This window comes from Macrobrachium rosenbergii, chromosome 8 (genome assembly GCF_040412425.1).
Source record: "Macrobrachium rosenbergii isolate ZJJX-2024 chromosome 8, ASM4041242v1, whole genome shotgun sequence".
Classification (NCBI taxonomy): domain Eukaryota; kingdom Metazoa; phylum Arthropoda; class Malacostraca; order Decapoda; family Palaemonidae; genus Macrobrachium; species Macrobrachium rosenbergii.
The window spans coordinates 37,390,636-37,410,948 of NC_089748.1; the positions used below are offsets into that span (position 1 = coordinate 37,390,636).

General features: G+C 36.0%; 1 protein-coding gene across 1 annotated transcript in view; it reads right to left on the bottom strand.

Annotated features, from left to right (window-relative positions):
* The window catches only part of LOC136840714 (protein sax-3-like), a 653,455-nt gene that overhangs the window by 13,910 nt on the left and 619,232 nt on the right, over nt 1–20,313 (bottom strand). The window contains 2 exon segments of the mRNA XM_067107529.1: nt 765–903; nt 2,825–3,108. Coding sequence (XP_066963630.1) covers nt 765–903; nt 2,825–3,108 — 423 coding nt within the window.

The following is a 20,313-nucleotide window of genomic DNA, read 5'->3' on the forward strand; positions in this document are numbered from 1 at the left end:
GTACTACAAATGGGACCCCCCTAAATACTCGTGGAAAGCACTGAAGAATCATTCTGAAACTGCAGTAAATTGTGTATTAGGGTTTCGCGAGCCCAATGGGTGCCATATCTCAATTTCGAAAATTTTGCAAATACTGCAGTTTTCCATTTTAGGGCAATATAGACAACAAGAGTTTGCGAAACTTTAGATAATGAGAGTTTTTCAAGTTCATGTCTAAAAAAAAAAAGTGGGAGCTCCAGTTAATCAGATATATATTCATTTTGTACGATAATAAGATCAATCTTGCAAAATCTCAGGTAATCCTTTTTTGAGTAAGAGAACTAACTACACAAGTTCACGGCTACAAAAAGGCATAAGTGGGAATCCCAGTCAATAACAGATATATATTAATTTTGTAAGATAAATAGATAAATCTTGAAAAATCTAATATCATTCATTTTGAGTACGGGAACGGTCCCTGTCTACCCTACGGAAGGACCCGCCTAGGAATTGGCCCAGGAAGGCCCTTCCGCAAATTCCTGAGATGTATGCTAGTATTACACCATCCCCGGTTTTTTTGGCCATGCCCCTGGGTTAGGTTAGGTCAAATTAGTAGCTTTAAATAATTTGGGTTTGGGAAACCTAATGAAATTATTTTCAAGAAAATTCTATGATTAGTTTTCAAGATACGGCGTCCCGCTTTTTTTCAGGGGAAAGGACCCATTACTCGGTTACATCTCAGGGGGAACGCAGCCCTTTCCAAACACAAGCGCTCACTCACTCACCATCGTTGTCAGTATTGTTGAGGACGTCCTTGGAGAGGCGGTGATTGTAGTCGTCGTGAGCGAGCTGCCCCTGGAGGTGGAGTAGAGAATCCTTTAGCAACGGAAAGCTTTGAGGCAGGGACAGGAACTTCTCAGACACCTACAAGGAGAAGGGGTAGAAGGATAGGAGAGGGGGGTTTTAGAGCCCCGCGTCAGTGCGAAAAGGGGAACAAGTACTACACGAAAGTGACTTTTGGTTACAACACCAAAGTTCCACTCTACTGATTTAAGCCATCCTAAAAAAAAAGCTTCCATTTTCATATGGTACTCGAGGGTGACTAAGCTGATGACAGCGACAGCTATGTATCTACAAAAAGCTTCGTTTGGTGATGAATGAAAGAAAGCTTATGACAGAAATTGCAAAAAAAAATAATAATAATTAATAAATAAACAAGTTAATGATAAAAACCAGTCATCCACTTGAAAAACAAAAGAAGTAAAGGGGTTTCTTCCTATCGTGAGTTGACAGGAATCGACAAAACATATAATTTTCTTGTCTGAAAACATAAACATAACACTCATTACAGCTCTGTCTCATGCAAGATAATAAAACTCAAAATTTTTTTAAGCACAAAACAGAATACAAGTGTTCAGATATATATATATATATATATATATATATATATATATATATATATTATATATATATATATATATATATATATATAATATATTATATATATATATATATATATATATATATATATATAAATAATATATATATATATATATATATATATATATATATATATATATAATAATATAAAAGAACAAAAGGCAAAGAGAAAGAGAGAGAGACAGAGAGAAAGCAAGGGAAGAAAACACTGACATTTCCGACACCTATGATTCATAAGTATTCTGTGTTGGATAAAAAATCAAAATGAAAAAGATTAACGTTTGGTCAGATCATAAAATCAGGTTTACATGGACATAAAAAAAGGGGAAAAAAATGTTGCTTTCTGCAGATACATAAAACAGAATAAACTCGCAAAAAGGCGAAATAAATATGGATTGCTTTGAGACAGTGCAGGAATGTACAATCAACTGATTCCCAAATTCAAGAAAGTAATTGTTACATGTTTTCAGTTAGATTACAATCAATAAAAGAAAAATGACAAGCACCATTTGCTTGATGAATATTTTCAGTTGACTTTATTTTCAATTTGCAAATTTACAGATTGAGTGAGATGAAAAACATTTCTGTAGCTTGTCCATTTTTAATTACACAGGTAATTCTAAATAAATAAAAAAAGTCACCCAAAAGTCTTGTCATGATTCAGTGATTTCTCAGAGTGAAATTTAACAATTTAATTTTTTCTTTTTTGGTAATTTTTTTTGACAAATTTTTCTTTTATAATGTTAAATGATTAATTTTTCTATCTGAATTTTTTATTGTTTTTTTTTTTAATTACATTAGCTAAGCAAATAATATTTGGGTTTTTTAAAGATAAGATTAGAACATAACGGATAATAATAATAATAATAATAATAATAATAATAATAATAATAATAATAATAATAATAATGAAATAAAAACCATAGCGACCTAAGAATTATTTTTAAAATAATAATAATAATAATAATAATAATAATAATAATTTTTAATAATAATACTGAATTAAAAATATATGATAATTCAACATTATTTTTAATAACAATAATGAAAATAATAAGATAAATAATAATAATAAAAATAATAATAAAAATATTTCGAACACAAAAAAATAATAATAATAATAATAATAATAATAATAATAATAATAATAATAATAATAATAATAATAATAATAATGAATAAAATAAAACCATACAGACCTAATTCAACATTATTTTAAGTAACAATAATGAAAATAATAAGATAAATAATAATAATAATAATAAAAATAAAAAAAATAATACTAAAAATATTTCGAACACAAAAAAAAAAATAATAATAACAATAACAACAAACAATAAAAACAATAACAAAACTAACAAACATTCCAACCACAAAACAACGCTGGACCGCCAACCCAACCGACCTTATTCTTGCGATTGTTGCAGGCGGCCAAGACGGAGGCGGAGGCGTACGCCTCGGCGCTGATGTCGATCTCGCCCTTCTTGACGGAGGTGAAGGTCCCCAGGGTGTCGATCTCGGCATACTCCGGCGACAGGGACGCCAGAAGCCCCCCCCGGTCGCGCCCCTCGTCGTTATTGTGGACCTTTCCCTCGGGTTTTTCGGTCTCAGCAGGCTTCCAGCCGGATTCGGGCCAGAGGTTCTCGCCGCCGTAGAAGTTGGCCAGGTTGCTCGTTTTGGTCACCGACCCTGTTGGGGAGGGGAAGGCAGGGGAGTTATTGGTGTTAGGGGTCGGGCATTATTATTATTATTATTATTATTATTATTATTATTATTATTATTATTATTATTCGTTTTGCGATTTCAGGAAGAATGGTTTTTTGTATGGTGGATGTATATAGTGATGTAGTGATGGAAGCTATGGTTTGTTTGTATGTGTGTGCGTGTATATGTATGTACGTATGCGTGTATGTATGTATGTACATATATGTATATATACATACATTACACATATATATGTATTTATATATATACATATATATATATATATATATATATATATATATATATATATATATATATATATATATATATACATACAAATATATATATATATATATATAGAGAGAGAGAGAGAGAGAGATAAGCATATCAAATCACAAAAAACCAAATGAACTCCATGGACGGAAAAGGCATTTACGTATCTAACGCAAAAATGCCAACTAGATATTACGATTTCTGTCAGTGATATGATTTTGGTTATGTTAATAATCATCTTATAAAACTGATTTTTTTTTTAGCCCATAATGATGCTTCCACATCATAAATGGAAAGCTTTGCTTTGCCTACAATAATACATTAGAACTGAAAAAATTAACCCTACCCTAAAAAAAAAAAAAAAAAAAAAAAATATATATATATATATATATATATATATATATATATATATATATATATATATATATATATATATATAATTTGCCAAACATTACTCGGACAGTCATAGCGATGAGCCACCTCCGTGCTGACATTAAAAATAGACTCCATACAAAGGACGGTTTGATATAAAAATAAACTCCATATAAAGGACGGTTTGATGTTTTAATTAACGTGGCGAATTTGCAGAAGTGTCCTCAATTATTAGTCACATAAACAAGCCCCGTTTAAATATTAAAATAGCGTGAATGTATTATTATTATTACTACTCGCTTGGGCCGGCGGAGTAATTTTTAAAAATGCCCCTTACGGCCGAGGGTGCTTTGGGTTAAAATTAGCGTCAAATTATCTGCAGGCCCGAGTGTGTACGTGTGTGTGTGTGTGTGTGTGCGTGTGTGTGTGTGTGAACGGGACACATGTCATTCCAAATGAAAACACACGCATAAAATACTCTGAACTGTCAAATGTATATATATATATATATATATATATATATATATATATATATATATATATATATATATATATATATATATATATATATATATATATATATAATCTGTGCTCACTTTCTTACCAGATACGTACGCAACTGTAGTGACCACAATGCCCTCCTCATTTATCAGCTCAGTGGTCTGGTTAAACTAATTTATACTTAACTTCTCGATTTGCTTCACTTTTCGAATACGCTTGTCACTACTTATATAATACGTGAAAATAGTTGAGAAGTTAAGAGAGCATTGCGGTTATTCCAATTATATGCATATATATATATATATATATATATATATATATATATATATATATATATATATATATATATATATATATATATATATATTAGCTTTTCCACTTTCATAACAGTCAAGCGTATCGGCAACGTCTCGCAGAGGAATCCGCCATTCCAAAAGAGAGAGAGAGAGAGAGAGAGAGAGAGAGAGAGAGAGAGAGAGAGAGAGAGAGAGAGGGGAGGGGGTATATTCTCCGAAGCCACAGTGACCTCATCGAAGTCCACCTCTTCTTCTTCTTCTTCTTCCCTGGGTTTGATGAAGAGCCCCGGCTATATTTTCTTTGCAAATATTATTGAAGACGCCCTTTTTCGATAACAGTTCAATATGGAGCAACAAAAGACAGGCTCTCCGGTACAGAATATACAGAGGGGAATACAGAGGAAACGAGACGGCCCGGGTACGGCTAATCCCCTTCTTTAGTGCCAATACGAGAGAGAGTGTCGACGGCGCCCAGGAGGGAATAAAAAAATTCGGAACGGGTACGTACAGATTTTTCAAACCCGGCTGCCAATTTGTTGCTTATAGTCTTCAGTCAAGTGTACTGAGTCTTTCCGATATGCGTGTTCTTTTAAAAGCAACTTCGACTGCGCTTGAAAAGATTATACAAGCTTGAGGAATGATTTGAAGACCATCCAAAGAGTAGTGCACTGAAATGGAATGGAATGGGATACAGTTTTTTGGCCAAACGCCAAGCACTGGGACCTATGAGGTCATTCAGCGCTGAAACGGAAATTGACAGTTAAAGGTTTGAAAGGTGTAACAGGAGGAAAACCTCAAAGCAGTTGCACTATGAGTCAACTGTTAGGAGAGGGTGGAAAGTACGATGGAGGAAAGAGAATATGGAAGGAGGTGCAGTAAAACGAACGAAGGCACGCCGCAGAGAATCTTAGGTAATGCCTACAGTGCACTGCATGAGGTGCACTGACGACACTAACCCCCCTTACGAGGTCTCTGCATTTGTGTTAGCATCGTGTGGGAATCATCCAATTTTTACTCTGGCGAAAACACGTTCCAAAGTCTACACAGAAATTCTAATTATTTTTGCAGGTTTTTCCTTCTGATAAATATTATTTTTAATCTTTTAGTCTTTTTTTTTGTTCAGCTAATACTTGCCTTTACCTGACGACGACGTGTTTAAAAAAGTACGAATAATCTTATCAACAACAGGAAAAATTTATACGAAATAAATTCCTAAGAAAAAAACTACGAAATATTCGTTTGAAATACATCCCTCAACAGCAGCTGTAGTTTTCCAACAGCCGGAAAGACCTTCGGAATGTTTATATATATATAAAAAACACACACAAACTTGGAAAATTTAAAAAATGCTAAAAAGAAAGAAAACAAAAGCCAATTAAGAGTTTTAAAGGACTTGTTCTTAATTCAGTTTGCGCGATATTGGCTTTTCCCAGAAGGAACTTTCTGCCACCTTCTGGGCTAAATTAAATTTGCAGTTCCGCGTCTGTCCGCCTCTAAATTGTTTCGGTGACATTCTGCCAAGGTCTTCTTCCACACTCTCGGGACGCCAGCCACCCGCCCACAGACCTGAAGAAGAGTTCTCTCCGTTGAATTTCACCTTTTTTTTATTATTATTTTGGAACGACGTTCTCTCAAAATTTCGCGTTTTCTGGACAACTTTCTCTCAAAGCAAACGTCTGTTCAGTCTTAGAAAATGTCACCTTGTACGAGGCACGTTCTCTAGATCTGATAAGTCCTTCTCATGGATTTCAGTTTTCCAGACGCACGATTACGGCCAAATTTAACCTTAAATAACATAAAATCAAAGCTACTGAGGCTAGACGGCTGCAATTTGGTATGTCTGATGACTGGAGGGTGGATGATCAACATATCAATTTGCAGACGTCTACCCTCAGTAGTTTTTAAGGTCTGAGGCCGGACAGAAAAGTGCGGACGGACAGACAAAACCGGTACAATAGTTTTCTTTTCAGAAAACTAAAAATGTTGAAGGGGTATCTAGGTTTAATGCAATAAAGATTCCTGAAGATGAAAATCGAGTGGCTTTTGCAACTGAATAAAACAGATTTACAGTTCAAGGTACCATAGTTAAGGAGGAGCGGGCATTCAATGAGGACTGGTTCAACATCAGGAAAAAATAAATACTTAGATAAGGAAGTAACGCGGCGGAGATCCTTGGCAACTAAATGAGATAGTCAGACAAACAGGGCTGATGATAAACAGAAACCCGAGACTTTGAAATATGTGAAAGCTTGCTTCACAGAATACGTAAACAGGGAAATGGAAGCTAAGATGGAGAAAGGATTATTTATAAGGACTCACTTCCTTTCCTGCGCGACCTTCACGCCATCTATCCATCACTTGCTATGTCTTCGTCTCTTTCTCCTGCGCATCTTATCCGAATTACATTTCTTTTCACCATCTTGTTGTTCATAATACTTTCCACAAGATCCATCCTTTCCCCCTATGCTAATCCCTATACCATTTCTTCTAATTAACTGAAATCTACCATTCCTGATATTCTGCCTACGCTGTAAACATCACTCAAACTGTCTATCTCACAGCTTCAACCTTTTCTATCATACACATTTAATTTCCGCATTTCACTTCCCTAAAGGAAAGCTGGCTCAACAATATCACCCCGACTTCCAGAGAGACTCTTTGTTTCTTTCTAGTTTCTATCACACATCTTACTGTAAACTTTCTCCTCTTGCAAACGCTAATTCTCTCACTACAGAGGCTAGAGGGCTGCAAAGTGGTATGTTGATCATCCACCCTCCAATCGTCACACATACCAAATTGCAGCCATCTAGCCTCAGTAGTTTTGATTTAATTTAAGGTTAAATTTAGCCATAACCGTGCTTCTGGCAACGATATAGGATAGGCCATCACTGGGCCGTGGTTAAAGTTTCATGGGCCGCGGCTCATACAGCATTATACCGAGACCACCGAAAGACAGATCTATTTTCGGTGGCCTTGATTATACGCTGTAGCAGCTGTACAGAAAACTCGATTGCGCTGAAGAAACTTCAATGCATTTTTTACTTGTTTGCAGTTTTCTTCGCAATTTCCAATTAATGGTGTATATTTTGAAAACATTAACCATTCCGCACTGCGTTCACACGACTGTCAAATGCAACCTACAACAATCACTTCAGCTTTCAAACCTCACACTGACTGCTGCCTACAGGGCAATAATTACGCAATTATTGCCCTAAAATGAAAAACTGCAGTGTGTGTACAATTTTCGAAATTGAGATATGCCACCTATTGGGCTCGTGAAACACAAAATACACAAGTTACTGCAGTTTCAGAATGATTCCTCAATGCTTTGTTTAGGGGGTCCCATTTGCAGTATCTGCAAAATCAGTAGTAAGGCAAGGGAAAACTGCAGTATCTGCCATTTTTCTCGGTTTTGTATTTTTGCAGATACTGCAGTCTTCCAATCTTCCATTTTAGGGCAGAATAGTCTGATTGGATCTTTTTTGTGTCAATTACAGAGCAGTTTTTTTCCCTCTTTCCCAAAGAAAACTAACGAGGAAATTGCCAGTTCCAGATACGATTTCTTTTATCATTTCTTGCCCAGGAACTCCTAAGAAAATGTGGGATTTCTGCCTATTTAAAGCTTTTCTAAGACTCTGAATCAGTCGGTATTCTAAGGAAAGTCCATCGTCAGCTCTTTGTTCAAAGCTATCGACTGATATTCTAAAATCCTCTTTCAAAATATAACAATGTCTAAAGATACTTTTAAACTAAAAATATCAATAGTGACTTTGCTGGTTATTTAATACTTCCGTTCATAGACACTCGAACTTGACAGCATTATATAAAAGATAAAATGAACCAAAAAATATCTATCTCTTAATGGACTTCCCCTGAAGCCTTTGACGATAAGGACGGTCATTCATTTTTGAAGTCCCTTGTCGGATGTTGGACTCACAAATCATTTTTATATGAGTTTTCGTCCAAAAAAAGATAAAAAAAAAAAAAAGCTCTTCACGGAGATGAAATCTGAGTAGAAACGAAGGAAAAGTAAATTGAAGTTAATCACAAAGAATCATAGAATTGATAGATCTGCAGTGATTCTGGGTCAAACTAAACATATTTAGAAAAAATAAAAATAAAAAATGCGCTGAAGTTTTTTTGGCGCAATCGAGTATTCTGTACAGCGTATATAATCAAGGCCACCGAAAATAGATCTATCTTTCGGTGGTCTCGGTATAATGCTGTATGAGCCGCGACCCATGAAACCCCATGAAACTGTAACCACGGCCCGGTGGTGGCCTGGCCTATATCGCTGCCAGATGCACGATTATAGCTAACTTTAACCTTAATTAAAATAAAAGCTACTGAGGCTAGAGGGCTGGAATTTGGTATGTTTGATGATTGGAGGATGGATGATCAACATACCAATTTGCAGTCCTCTAGCCTCAATAGTTTTTAAGATCTGCGGGCGGACAGAAAAAAGTGCGGACGGACAGGCAATAGTTTTCTTTTACAGAAAACTAAAAAAATTGTTTCTTCACAGTGAAACTCTTTTTTGTAAATCATTCTGGTCTCAAAATCAAACGCAACGGGAAAATATTCCTCTCCGCTACATTCAGCAAATTGTTCTTTGTTTATACCATCTAGCTTTGAGACGCATTCATTTATCGGATTGCATTCTCGTGCTCTGCAGCTAAAAAAAAAAATCCAGCGCAACGAGTCTTTCCGGCTTATAAGCCTCTGCGATCGTAAAGTATTGGTCGCCCGGGATTGATCCCGTGTCAGGGCCGATCCTGAGCCCTGTTTCATTGAAGCTCAAACACAATAAAACCGGAACACGGCGGAAAAATGGGGGAAAGAAAAGACGGGCTTTTCGCCCCCCGCGACCTTTTTTCGACTACAGTGGAAAAAGAAGTTCTTTTTTTTTTTTTTGTCTTCTTGACAGAAGTACAGCGGGAAAAAGAAGGAACTTGATAAAAGAAAAGGAAAAAAGAAGTCCTTTATTTTAACTTTTTTTTTTTTGTCTTCTTAACAGAAGTACGGGGGGGGAAGGAAACCCCAAAAAAAAAGGAACCAGAAAGAACCAAAAATAGGAAAAGAAAGGTGAAGGGGGAAGAGGAAGAGCAGGATATTCGATCGCTGGAAAGGTAATCAAGATGGGCCTTCTTCTTCCCCCCTACCCCTCCACCCCCCAAAAAAATCACGACTTGGTAGAATTCTTAATTAATCAGTAAAAGAATTCCCTGTAAAAAGGGGGAGTCGAACTCTATTGAAGAAGACCAACTGGGCACTTGTCATTCCTTTTGAAGAAGAGTGGATCTCTCTCTCTCTCTCTCTCTCTCTCTCTCTCTCTCTCTCTCTCTCTCTCTCTTTCTCTCTCTCTCTCTCTCTCTCTCCCCTCGATTCTAATCAAAGTCTAGCTTTTTTTTTCTTTACCTTTCTCTTCCGCCCCCCCCTCTTTTTTTTTGTTTTATCTTTCTTTTCCCTTGAGTCAAATTCTCAGAGGGATGCCCAAATTGGCCGACACGGGGAGAATGAGAGCTGGTTTGTTAACTTGCGTGGGTATGTAGAGAGTCTTCCTGATTTCGTTGGCTCGTTTGAAAAACACACTTTGTTTTGTTGTAAATCTGTTATTGACAGCCTCTTATTAGCTTGTGAAAAATCTTTGATATAATGTTATTGATAATTGATTAGTGTTTCTCTCTTATTAGCTTGGTTGAAAATCATTCCATTGCTGTGATGAATATCTGTATAACACTTCACTGTAATGGACAGCTGGTTATTGATAAATGTTTCTCTCTTATTAGCTTGGTTGAAAATCATTCCTTTGCTGTGATGAATATCTGTATAACACTTCACTGTAATGGACAGCCGGGTATTGATAAATGTTTCTCTTTTATTAGCTTGGTTGAAAATCATTCCTTTGATATAATGAATATCTGTATAACACTTCACTGTAATGGACAGCTGGTTATTGATAAGTGTTTCTCTTTTATTAGCTTGGTTGAAAACCATTCCTTTGCTGTGATGAATATCTGTATAATACTGCAGTGTAATGGACAGCCTCGAGTGTTAATCTGGGTACTGATAAGTGTTTCGCTTTTATTAGCTCGGTTGAAAATCATTCCTTTGCTGTGATGAATATCTGTACAATAACGCAACATACTGGATATCCTTTCTTGGAAATCTGGTTACTGATACCAGTTTCATTTTAATGTTGCAATGGTTCATGATGCATATGACTGTGATTCATTTTTTTTTTCACTGAGAGGTTATAATGATAACGTATGGAGGTAAGTTAAGTTAAGTTAAGTATATCTTAGTTTAACCAGACCACTGAGCTGATTAACAGCTCTCCTAGGGCTGGCCCGAAGGATTAGATTTATTGTACGTGGCTATGAACCAACTGGTTACCAATAGTACTAATTATAAATGCAAGGATGACTGGGAAAACGAGTAGTAACTGTGAAAAAAATGTCAAATACAAAAACATAATTACAAGAAGCGTCGTGGAATGTACTGCAATTTGAACCTCAAAAGTTCAAATGAAATGCGACTGTAACCATATTCCTTGGAAGCTTGAATTTCAGGTCAGTGGCCCCTGTGGTGGGCTTGTTCCATATGAATAAGGGTTTATCTTCTGAATAATAATAATAATAATAATAATAATAATAATAATAATAATAATAATAATAATAATAATAATAATCTTTGGTAGCTTGAATTTCAAGTCAGTGGTGTAGATGTAAATCTTATTTCAGAAATATTGAATTTTAGTGGTTTATCATGAGATTCGAATAATAATAATAATAATAATAATAATAATAATAATAATAATAATAATAATAATAATAATAATAATTGCCTTAAAACTTATGCTTTTTTGCCATCTTTAACGTTCTAAGTACTTATTGCGTTAACGAACACTTGCCTTCAAAATAGCCTACATGGCAGGTTTCTTAAGGGATCAGCAAAATGAGGAGAAATATATATATATATAAAAAAAAGTAAAAATTGCGCCGAAGTCTCTTCGGCGCAATCGAGCTTTCTGTTCAGCCGCTACAGCGTATAATCAAGGCCACCGAAAACAGATCTATCTTTCGGTGGTCTCGGTGTAATGCCGTATGAGCCGCGACCCGTGAAACCCCATGAAACTTTAACCACGGCCCGGTGGTGGCCTATCCTATATCGTTGCCAGAATCAGGATTATGGATAAATTTAACTTTAAATGAAATAAAAACTATTGAGGGTAGATGGTTGCAATTTGGTATGTTTGATGACTGGAGGGTGGATGATCAACATGTCAATTTGCAGCCCTCTAGCCTCAGTAGTTTTTAAGATCTGAGGGCGGACGGAATAAAGTGCGGACGGACAGAGTCGAAGCCGGCACAAGAGTTTTCTTTTACAGAAAACTAAAATCGGCTTCGACGATGAGAAACACAAAATATCTCGGCTGTCACCCCCCCGTATCTTTCGCCCGTATTAAACGCGGACGCAGCCGGGAGGCATTTTGGTAGATTTTGCACAGCCGCGGGAGCCGATAAGGACCATCTGACAGGGATAAAACACGAAGGTTTTCGACCGTGTCGTTTTGGAAAGCCTGGCGGAGACCATTTTTTTTTTTTTTTTGAGCGAGAGATAGATAGATAGATAGATAGATAGATAGATGGAGGCTGCGAAGAGCAATCGGCATCAAAAGGTGCCGCGGAGACGAGCAGTTCACTTCAAATTAAGATTCGGCGTTCGGGCGAATGAATGGATGTGTCAATGCGCGTGCGCGGCAATGTCTGACCGCGATGGATATGTCTACGTCAGAGGCATGGCTAAAGTGAAGAATATACTAAAAGGCTGAACTGAAATGAAACATTAAAGAACGTGGCATTTTTCTCTTTGATTTTAACATGACACCTAAAAGAGCGAATACCCCAATAAGAATTATATCTATTTATTTTATGACTGGGATTGAATAAAGCCAGTCGCCCTGCTTAATGTGAAGCGATCATCAGTATGAAACAACTGTGGATAGATTGGTCAGGTTGTAAGAGATGGGTAGGCCTTATACTATTAGAAGTCATCGACTTATCCTGGGTATTTTCTTATATGAACATAACACACATAACAGCATAAGCCTCCATCAACATTTCTGCTTGAATATACAAATAACCATTAACACGAAGTGAAAATATACGGAGAACATATTTCTGGGGATATTTGTGTTACGGAGGGCAGGGCGGCGTCTGCCCGCATCCCCAAACTTGGACCGCATTTTCTTTTACGAATTTGAAAGCCATGAATAATGGCGGAATGTTTCGTCGGAACACGCGAGATATTCCTTTCAAAAGCGAGAGCAGGCCATTGAAACTTTCCTACGCTGTCTTTAACAGCAACATGTGATACGGACGGTCGCCGTGCGCTATCTTTCTAAGCCGACACTTCAAAGACTCGAGAGAGGCCAAACTAGCGGAAACATATGAAGTATTTCCTCTCAGCTACAGCTACCATTCCCGCCCCCCCTCCTCCCCGACTCCTGCCACACACGCCATCATGTTCAAGAGTTTCTGTTTATAGTTTCTCATTTTTTGGATGCGGCTGAAATTCTGGCCCACTTTTTTTTTTTTTGCGAGGCGCAAAAAAAAAAAAAAATTTGCGGCAGAAGTTTCTTCGGCGCAGTCGAGTTTTCTGTACAGCGTATAATCAAGGTCACCGAAAAATATATCTATCTTTCGGTGGTCTGGGTATAATGCTGTATGAGCCGCGGCCCATGAAACTCTCAGCCGGCCGTGTGGCCTGTGATGTTGCGTTGCCAGGCGCACGGTCATGGCTAACTTCAACTTTATAAATAAAATAACAACCATTGAGGGTAGAGGGTTGTAATTTGGTATGTTTGATGATTGGAGGGTGGGTGATCAACATACCATTTTGCAGCCCACTAGCCTCAGTAGTTTTTAAGATCTGAGGGCGGACACAAAAAAAAATTTTCTTTCATAGAAAACTAATAAAAACGTTAAGGTTGCCATTTGCTACGAACTTATTCCCCGTGAGCAATTTAATGACAACCTTGACTCGTAGTTTACAGTTGGAATTTTCTTCAGCGACCACCGAATAAATGGTAGAATGTTTCTGTTCTCTCTCAAGACTGGAACTGATACAGCTATCACCGATTAATAGATTAACCAGGACACGGATCTTTCCGAGACAGTGACCCCCAAGGGTTTTCGGGGGTCGTTATCTACGACTAATATTTCTTGGGGGTCATTATCTTTATGAGGTTTACAGTCTTTTGTTTATGTTTTTACGGTCATCCCCACCGGGCTTGTACTAAACACGCCATAACGGTGGAGGATACATACCGGGTTAAAACCCCCCGGGGGGGGTGTCACTATCTAGGAAAGTTCCCCAGAACACAAAGAGTGAAACATAAATCTCTAACTACAGATGACAATCACTATTCTGCCCTACAATGGAAAACTGCAGTATCAGCAAAATTTTCGAAATTGAGATATGCCACCTATTGGGCTCATGAAACACTCATACACAAGTTGCTGCAGTTTCTTAATGATTCTTCAATGCTTTATTTAGGGGGTCCCATTTGCAGTATCGGCAAAACCAGTGGTAAGGCAGGGGAAAATTGCAGTATCTGCAGAATTTTCGAAATTGAGATTTGCCATTCATATTGGGCTCGTGAAACACTAATACACAAGTTACTGCTGTTTCAGAATGATTCTTCAATGCTTTATTTAGGGGGTCCCATTTGCAGTATCTGCAAAGTCAGTAGCAAGGCAAGGGAAGACTGCAGTACCTACTATTTTTCTCAATTTTGTATTTTTGCAGATAATGCAGTCTTCCATTTTAGGGCAGCGCTGTTTCTAATGAATATATTTGATGGGAAGAGTAACACACATCATTAAGCTCGTCACAGTGCGTTTGGCCTCAGGACTAACTATAAAATGTCTAAAAGGGGAAAGTGAGAAATATTCACCCTTCTCTAAAAGAGAGACAAAGGTTGCTGCGCCTCAAGTTCGCCGCTTATGCTAATGAGTACAGTAGCATCCTGAATATAATATTGACTTTCTTAATTTTTTTTATATAAAAATTTTCTTCCCTTCCGTTGTATTGACAAAAAGCAAATCATTATCATATTGTTCTTCCGAAGAGAGATATTAACAACGTTTGTCACAACGGCATTAACATATGATATATTGTAATGTATCGGAGATAACCCAGATTCATTTACTATTTATTATTATTATTATTATTATTATTATTATTATTATTATTATTATTTCAGTACATGAAATCTATTCACACGGAGCAAGTCCATCACAGGGGCCACTGACTTGAAACCCAAGCTTCCAAAGAATGTTGGTTTCAACCTCCCCCCGCAGCAGACGCCCCAACACTGCAGCAGTAACTGATCACGACACAGAGCCAGTGCTTTTTCACCGCCCTGGGGGAGACGCGAACACCCCGCGACATCTGAGTGGCACACCACGACACTAACCACCATACCAGCGGACCAGCTAAGTTGATATAAAAACCAATGGATACTGTCCCCAGAAATACACGACTCAGTTATGCAGATTACTTTTTGCTTCACGAGGAAATATAAGATGCGAAGAAAGGTCAACTATAAGCAGATGGCGTGAGAACGGCTTATGCAACCAACCCATCTGGGACAGGTGGTTCGAAGCAACAGGTCCTCCCGCCTGCCTTTTGCCTACTGACGGGAAGTCCCGACTAACTGAATAAGAGACGTGCCTTTATTTCCTTGCTACTCACAGAATAGAATATAGAATTTCAGGCCAAAGGCCAAGCGCTGGGACCTATGAGGTCATTCAGGGGTGAAAGGGAAATTGACAGTAAAAAGGTTTGAAAGGTGTAACAGGAGGAAAACTTTGCAGGTGCACTTTGAAATAATTGTTGGGAGAAGGCAGATAGCAAGATGGAAGAAAGATAATATGACTGGAGGCACAGTAAATGTCGAAAGGGGTTGCAGCTAGGGGCCTAAGGAAGGGACGCTGCAAAGGACCTTCAGTAATGCCAACAGTGCACCGCATGAGGTGCACGGACGGCACTAACCCCCCAACGGGGACAAACTCGTCTCGACTGTGGTACACATTTTGCTAGAAGAGGAAACCTGCAAGTGTCTCCTGCATTCTCTGAGATCGTAACAAACCAAGTTAGTTTTTATACTTCTCTTTGTTCAAAAATGTTTATTTACCGCCAGTTTCAATAAATTTATGCATAAAAATGTAAGACTGTAATCTATGGAAGCGTCTGCAAAGGGCTGAATGAGCTTTTTGTCCCAAATTTTCATCAAGATACTACATTTCCAAGGCAGATGACCAAATCTATTAAAGCCAGGGTTTAAAGAAAAAAAAAATATATATACTTATATATTATATATATATATATATATAGTGTGTATATAATAAAAGGAGCCCATAAAAACGCCAAAATGTACGGAAAGTTAATGCTATATTTCAGAGAACAACGGTCTCCCTCTTCAGGCAGGCAGTTGTTCTCTGAAATACATATAACTTCCTACATCTTGGTATTTTTTCCTTTATCTTAGATATTTTTATAAATATATATATTATATTAGATGGAATTCTGTAATATAAATATATATATATATATATATATATGAACTTTCATTGTATCATGAGAGACAGTACCTTTTTTTGTTATTATTACTTTTTCTACGCTTATACAGATTTGTCATAGAAATACACTACTTTCACCAACTCCTTTCCAAATAAAAATGTCGTACATTTAAAACCTTTCACTCATTCGCTTACACCCAATTAAATTCAGTCGTTCCAGGATGGTTTTCAATTAGTGCTCACTCGAGCTTTTCCATGCTATAGAGCCCCCCCAGGGGACGGCCCCCCTCCCAAAAAATAAAATGAAATAAAAAGAGATGAAATATAAAAAAAGGGTTTTCCGACGAGATTCAAGTTACCCGAACTCTATTTAGTTAAGTAAACCTCCTTTTTGGGGGAAAGAAGAAGACGGCCCCCTATTTCCCCCCCGTCATTTTTTTTTAATCCCTGCTTTTTGCCGATACGATATTCCGCCTTTCGATGTTTTATTCCCTCGACTCCACTTGCAGCAGCAGAGGGCCCGTCCCCTAGATCCCTAATTTCCTCCCCTAGGTCCCTAGTTCGCTCCTAGATTCCTAGTATTCCCCCCTAGATCCCTAGTTCCCTCCTAGATTCCTATTATTCCCACTTAGATCCCTAGCGCTCCCCCTAGATCCCTAGTGTTCCCCCTAGATCCCTAGTGTTCCCCCCTATATCCCTAGTGTTCCCCCAAAACCCTAGTACTCCCCCTAGATCCCTAATGTTCTTCCCTAGATCCCTAGTGTTCTCCCCTATATCCCTAGTGTTCTCCCCTAGATCCCTAGTCCTCCCCTAGATTCCTAGTCCCCCTAGAGCCCTAGTCCTCTCCCTAGAGCCCTAGTCCTTTCCCTAGATCCCTAGTTCCCAACCTAGTTTTCTAGTCCTCCCCCTAGATCCATGGTCGCCCTCTAGATCCCTAGTCCCCCCAAGATCCATAGTCTCCCACTATATCCCTAGTCCCTTTCCCTAGATTCCTAGTTCCCCCATAGATCCCTGGTCCCCCTAGAGACCTGGCCCCCCCCCCAAGATCCCTAGTCCTTCCCCTAGATCTCTAGTTCTCCCAAAGTTCCCTGGTTCCCTTGGAGACCTGGTCCCCCCTAGATCCCTAGTCCATCCCCTAGATCTGTAGCTCCCCCGTAGATCCCTCTTTTCTCCCCAAAAGATCCCTACGTTTAGGGGGGAAAAAAGTTGAGCGAGTATGGCTATAACTTATATAAATGAGGGGGGTTCCTTCCTTCTCGGGGAGATTTGTTTTCGCCGAGAGAAAACGAGGTGCGGTTGAGTGCAGGCAAAATGGAGAACGAAGATCAGTCCATCGCGGGGAAAATTACAAAATCGATCTCGTTCAGATATTTCCATTTTGGTGGATGAGAGTGGTCTCTCTTTCTTCGTCTTCTGGGAAAAATGCTGCTGGTGCTTTATTTTTTTTTTTTATCTTCCCTGATGGGGATATATCGCTAAGTTTGGAATGGAATCCAACTCGTATTATATATACATATATATATATATATATATATATATATATATATATATATATATATATATATATATATATATATATATATATAAATTGGAAACAATGACGGAGACAGACTTTACTGACAAAAAATCACTTATCAAAATAACCCTCCACGAGACGAACCTGCTGATTTCAGAATGATTTCGATTGTTTATATTCAATTTTTTTCCTCAAATTAATTTTAATTATTTTCCTACTGATATCCCCCTCTGAAATATACTGAAAGGTTTAAAGGTTACTAAAATATTCTTACTTGATTTTACGTAAAAAATAAGATAGAAAAATGACAGATTTAATGACATATACAAACGACAACAATAAACCTTCCCTCTCATCAACGATTCAAAGACGTCTTCTGGAAAAATAAACCTGGAGACAGCCAAGGCGGCTGGAGATACGATGCCACAAGGCGTAGATTGATGTGGCGTCGCATTTCTAGAGAAAGCTGATCAAAACATCTACAGGAAGAAGTAAAAAACAACCTTCAGGAAGCGTGGAATCGGGACATGTCTGACCTAACAGGAACTTTTCTGTTTTGATCAAAAACTTGTTGAATGTATTTGCGAAGAATTTGGAATAATCCATTTTAAAAAAGGCACTGTAATAGAGGCTACAGAATATTAGTAACATTAGTGTGTGTGTGTATATATATATATATATATATATTTATATTTATATATGTATCTTAGTATATATATATATGTATATATTAGAACAAGTATATATATGTATATATTAGAATATATATATATATATATATATATATATATATATATATATATATATATATATATATATTTATTTATTAGCACCTACAACATTGCTACAACAAAAAAGGAAATTTTGGGAGATTACTGAACAAAGAAACAATATAAAATATGAACACTTGCTCAGTAATCTATGTAGATTTTGAACTGCTTTAATTATTACTTCTTAGGTTCCAGTCGAGGCTCATTTTGGAAAGGTTTCCCATAATTAATAAATATATTAACAAATAAAGAAATAAATATATAAATAAATAAATCAATGACATGAATAAACCAAATGAATAACATAAATAAATTAATATAAATAAATACATAAATCAAATGAGCAATATAAATAAATAAATGATCAAGTGAATAACAAATAGATATTTAAATGAATAAATAAAAATTACATACAAATAAATAAATAATGATATAATTAATAAATAAATAGATAAATAAATAAATATTAAATAAAAATAAATAATGATAAAATGAATAATAAACAGATAAATTGAATAAATAAAAATTAGATAAAAAATTAATAAATAATGATAAAGTGAATAATAAATAAACAGATAAATAAATAAATAAATATTAAATAAAAATAATGATAAAGTGAATAATAAATAGATAAATTAAATAGAAATTAAATAAGAATCAATAAATAATAAAGTGAATAATAAATGAATTGATAAATAGGTAGATAAAAATTAAATAAAAATATATAATGATAAAGTGAATAATAAATAAACAGATAAATAAATAAATAAAAATAAAAAAACAATGATAAAGTGAATAATAAACAGATATATAAATAAAAAATAAAACAAAATAAATAAATAATGATAAAGTGAATAAACAAAAATAGATAAATAAATAAAAATTACATAAAAATAATGAAAAAATGAATAATAAATAAACAAACAAATGAAATTAAAAAAAAATAAATGATAAAGTGAATAATAAATAAATAAATAATGATAAAGTGAAAAAAATAAAAGATTAAAATAAATAAATAATGATAAACTGAATAATAAAGTAAATAAAAAAATAATTAAATGCTCAAGTGCATCAGAGTAAAACTTACATCCATTACTACTAAATAACTAACGTAAATGAATAATGCCATTGACCTGGGGGATTACTTTTCCCTATAAATAATGAAGAATCTGGTCTGACTTATTTATTGTCGAATAATTTATCAAAAAAAATTCTGGATCATTTGTGAAGCTGCCTATTAATTTCACGGGGCTTTTCTCCACTAAAAAGGGAATATATAATTAGTAGGCTGACTTATCAATCTGTCCCATATCAAATATTGGTTTTATTGAGTCTGTCTCAACATTCAACCGAATACTAGATCAGATCAATTGAACAAAATGAATTAGGAATTTTGTGAAGCTGCCTTTTAATCTTATGGTAATGTTCTCCACGAAAAAAGGAATATATAATTAGCAGGCTGACTAATTAATCTGTTCCACATCAAATGTTGGTTTTACTTAATTGATTTTAACATTAACTGAATGCAAGACAAGATTATATCACGTGAGCAAAACGGATTAGGAAATGGAACTGGTTAATTATGTTATTTAAGTCGTTTCATTAGTGATATCTGAAGTCTTACAAAAACCAGAATTGCTGGACCCTACCATGCCAAATTGTGAAAAAAACACGCTGCGACAAAGTTACAGTAGATTATTGTAAAAAGTATCGAAAAGATTTAACTATAAGTTGAATATAAAAATATTCTGTCTCAACTGAACCCCACCTGAAATTGTTAATAGTATTGGCCACAATACAGGGGTGTATTTTAAATATCATTATTGAGAGCTTTTTCATAAAATAGGGATTTGAAGGTGTGTATATATATATAT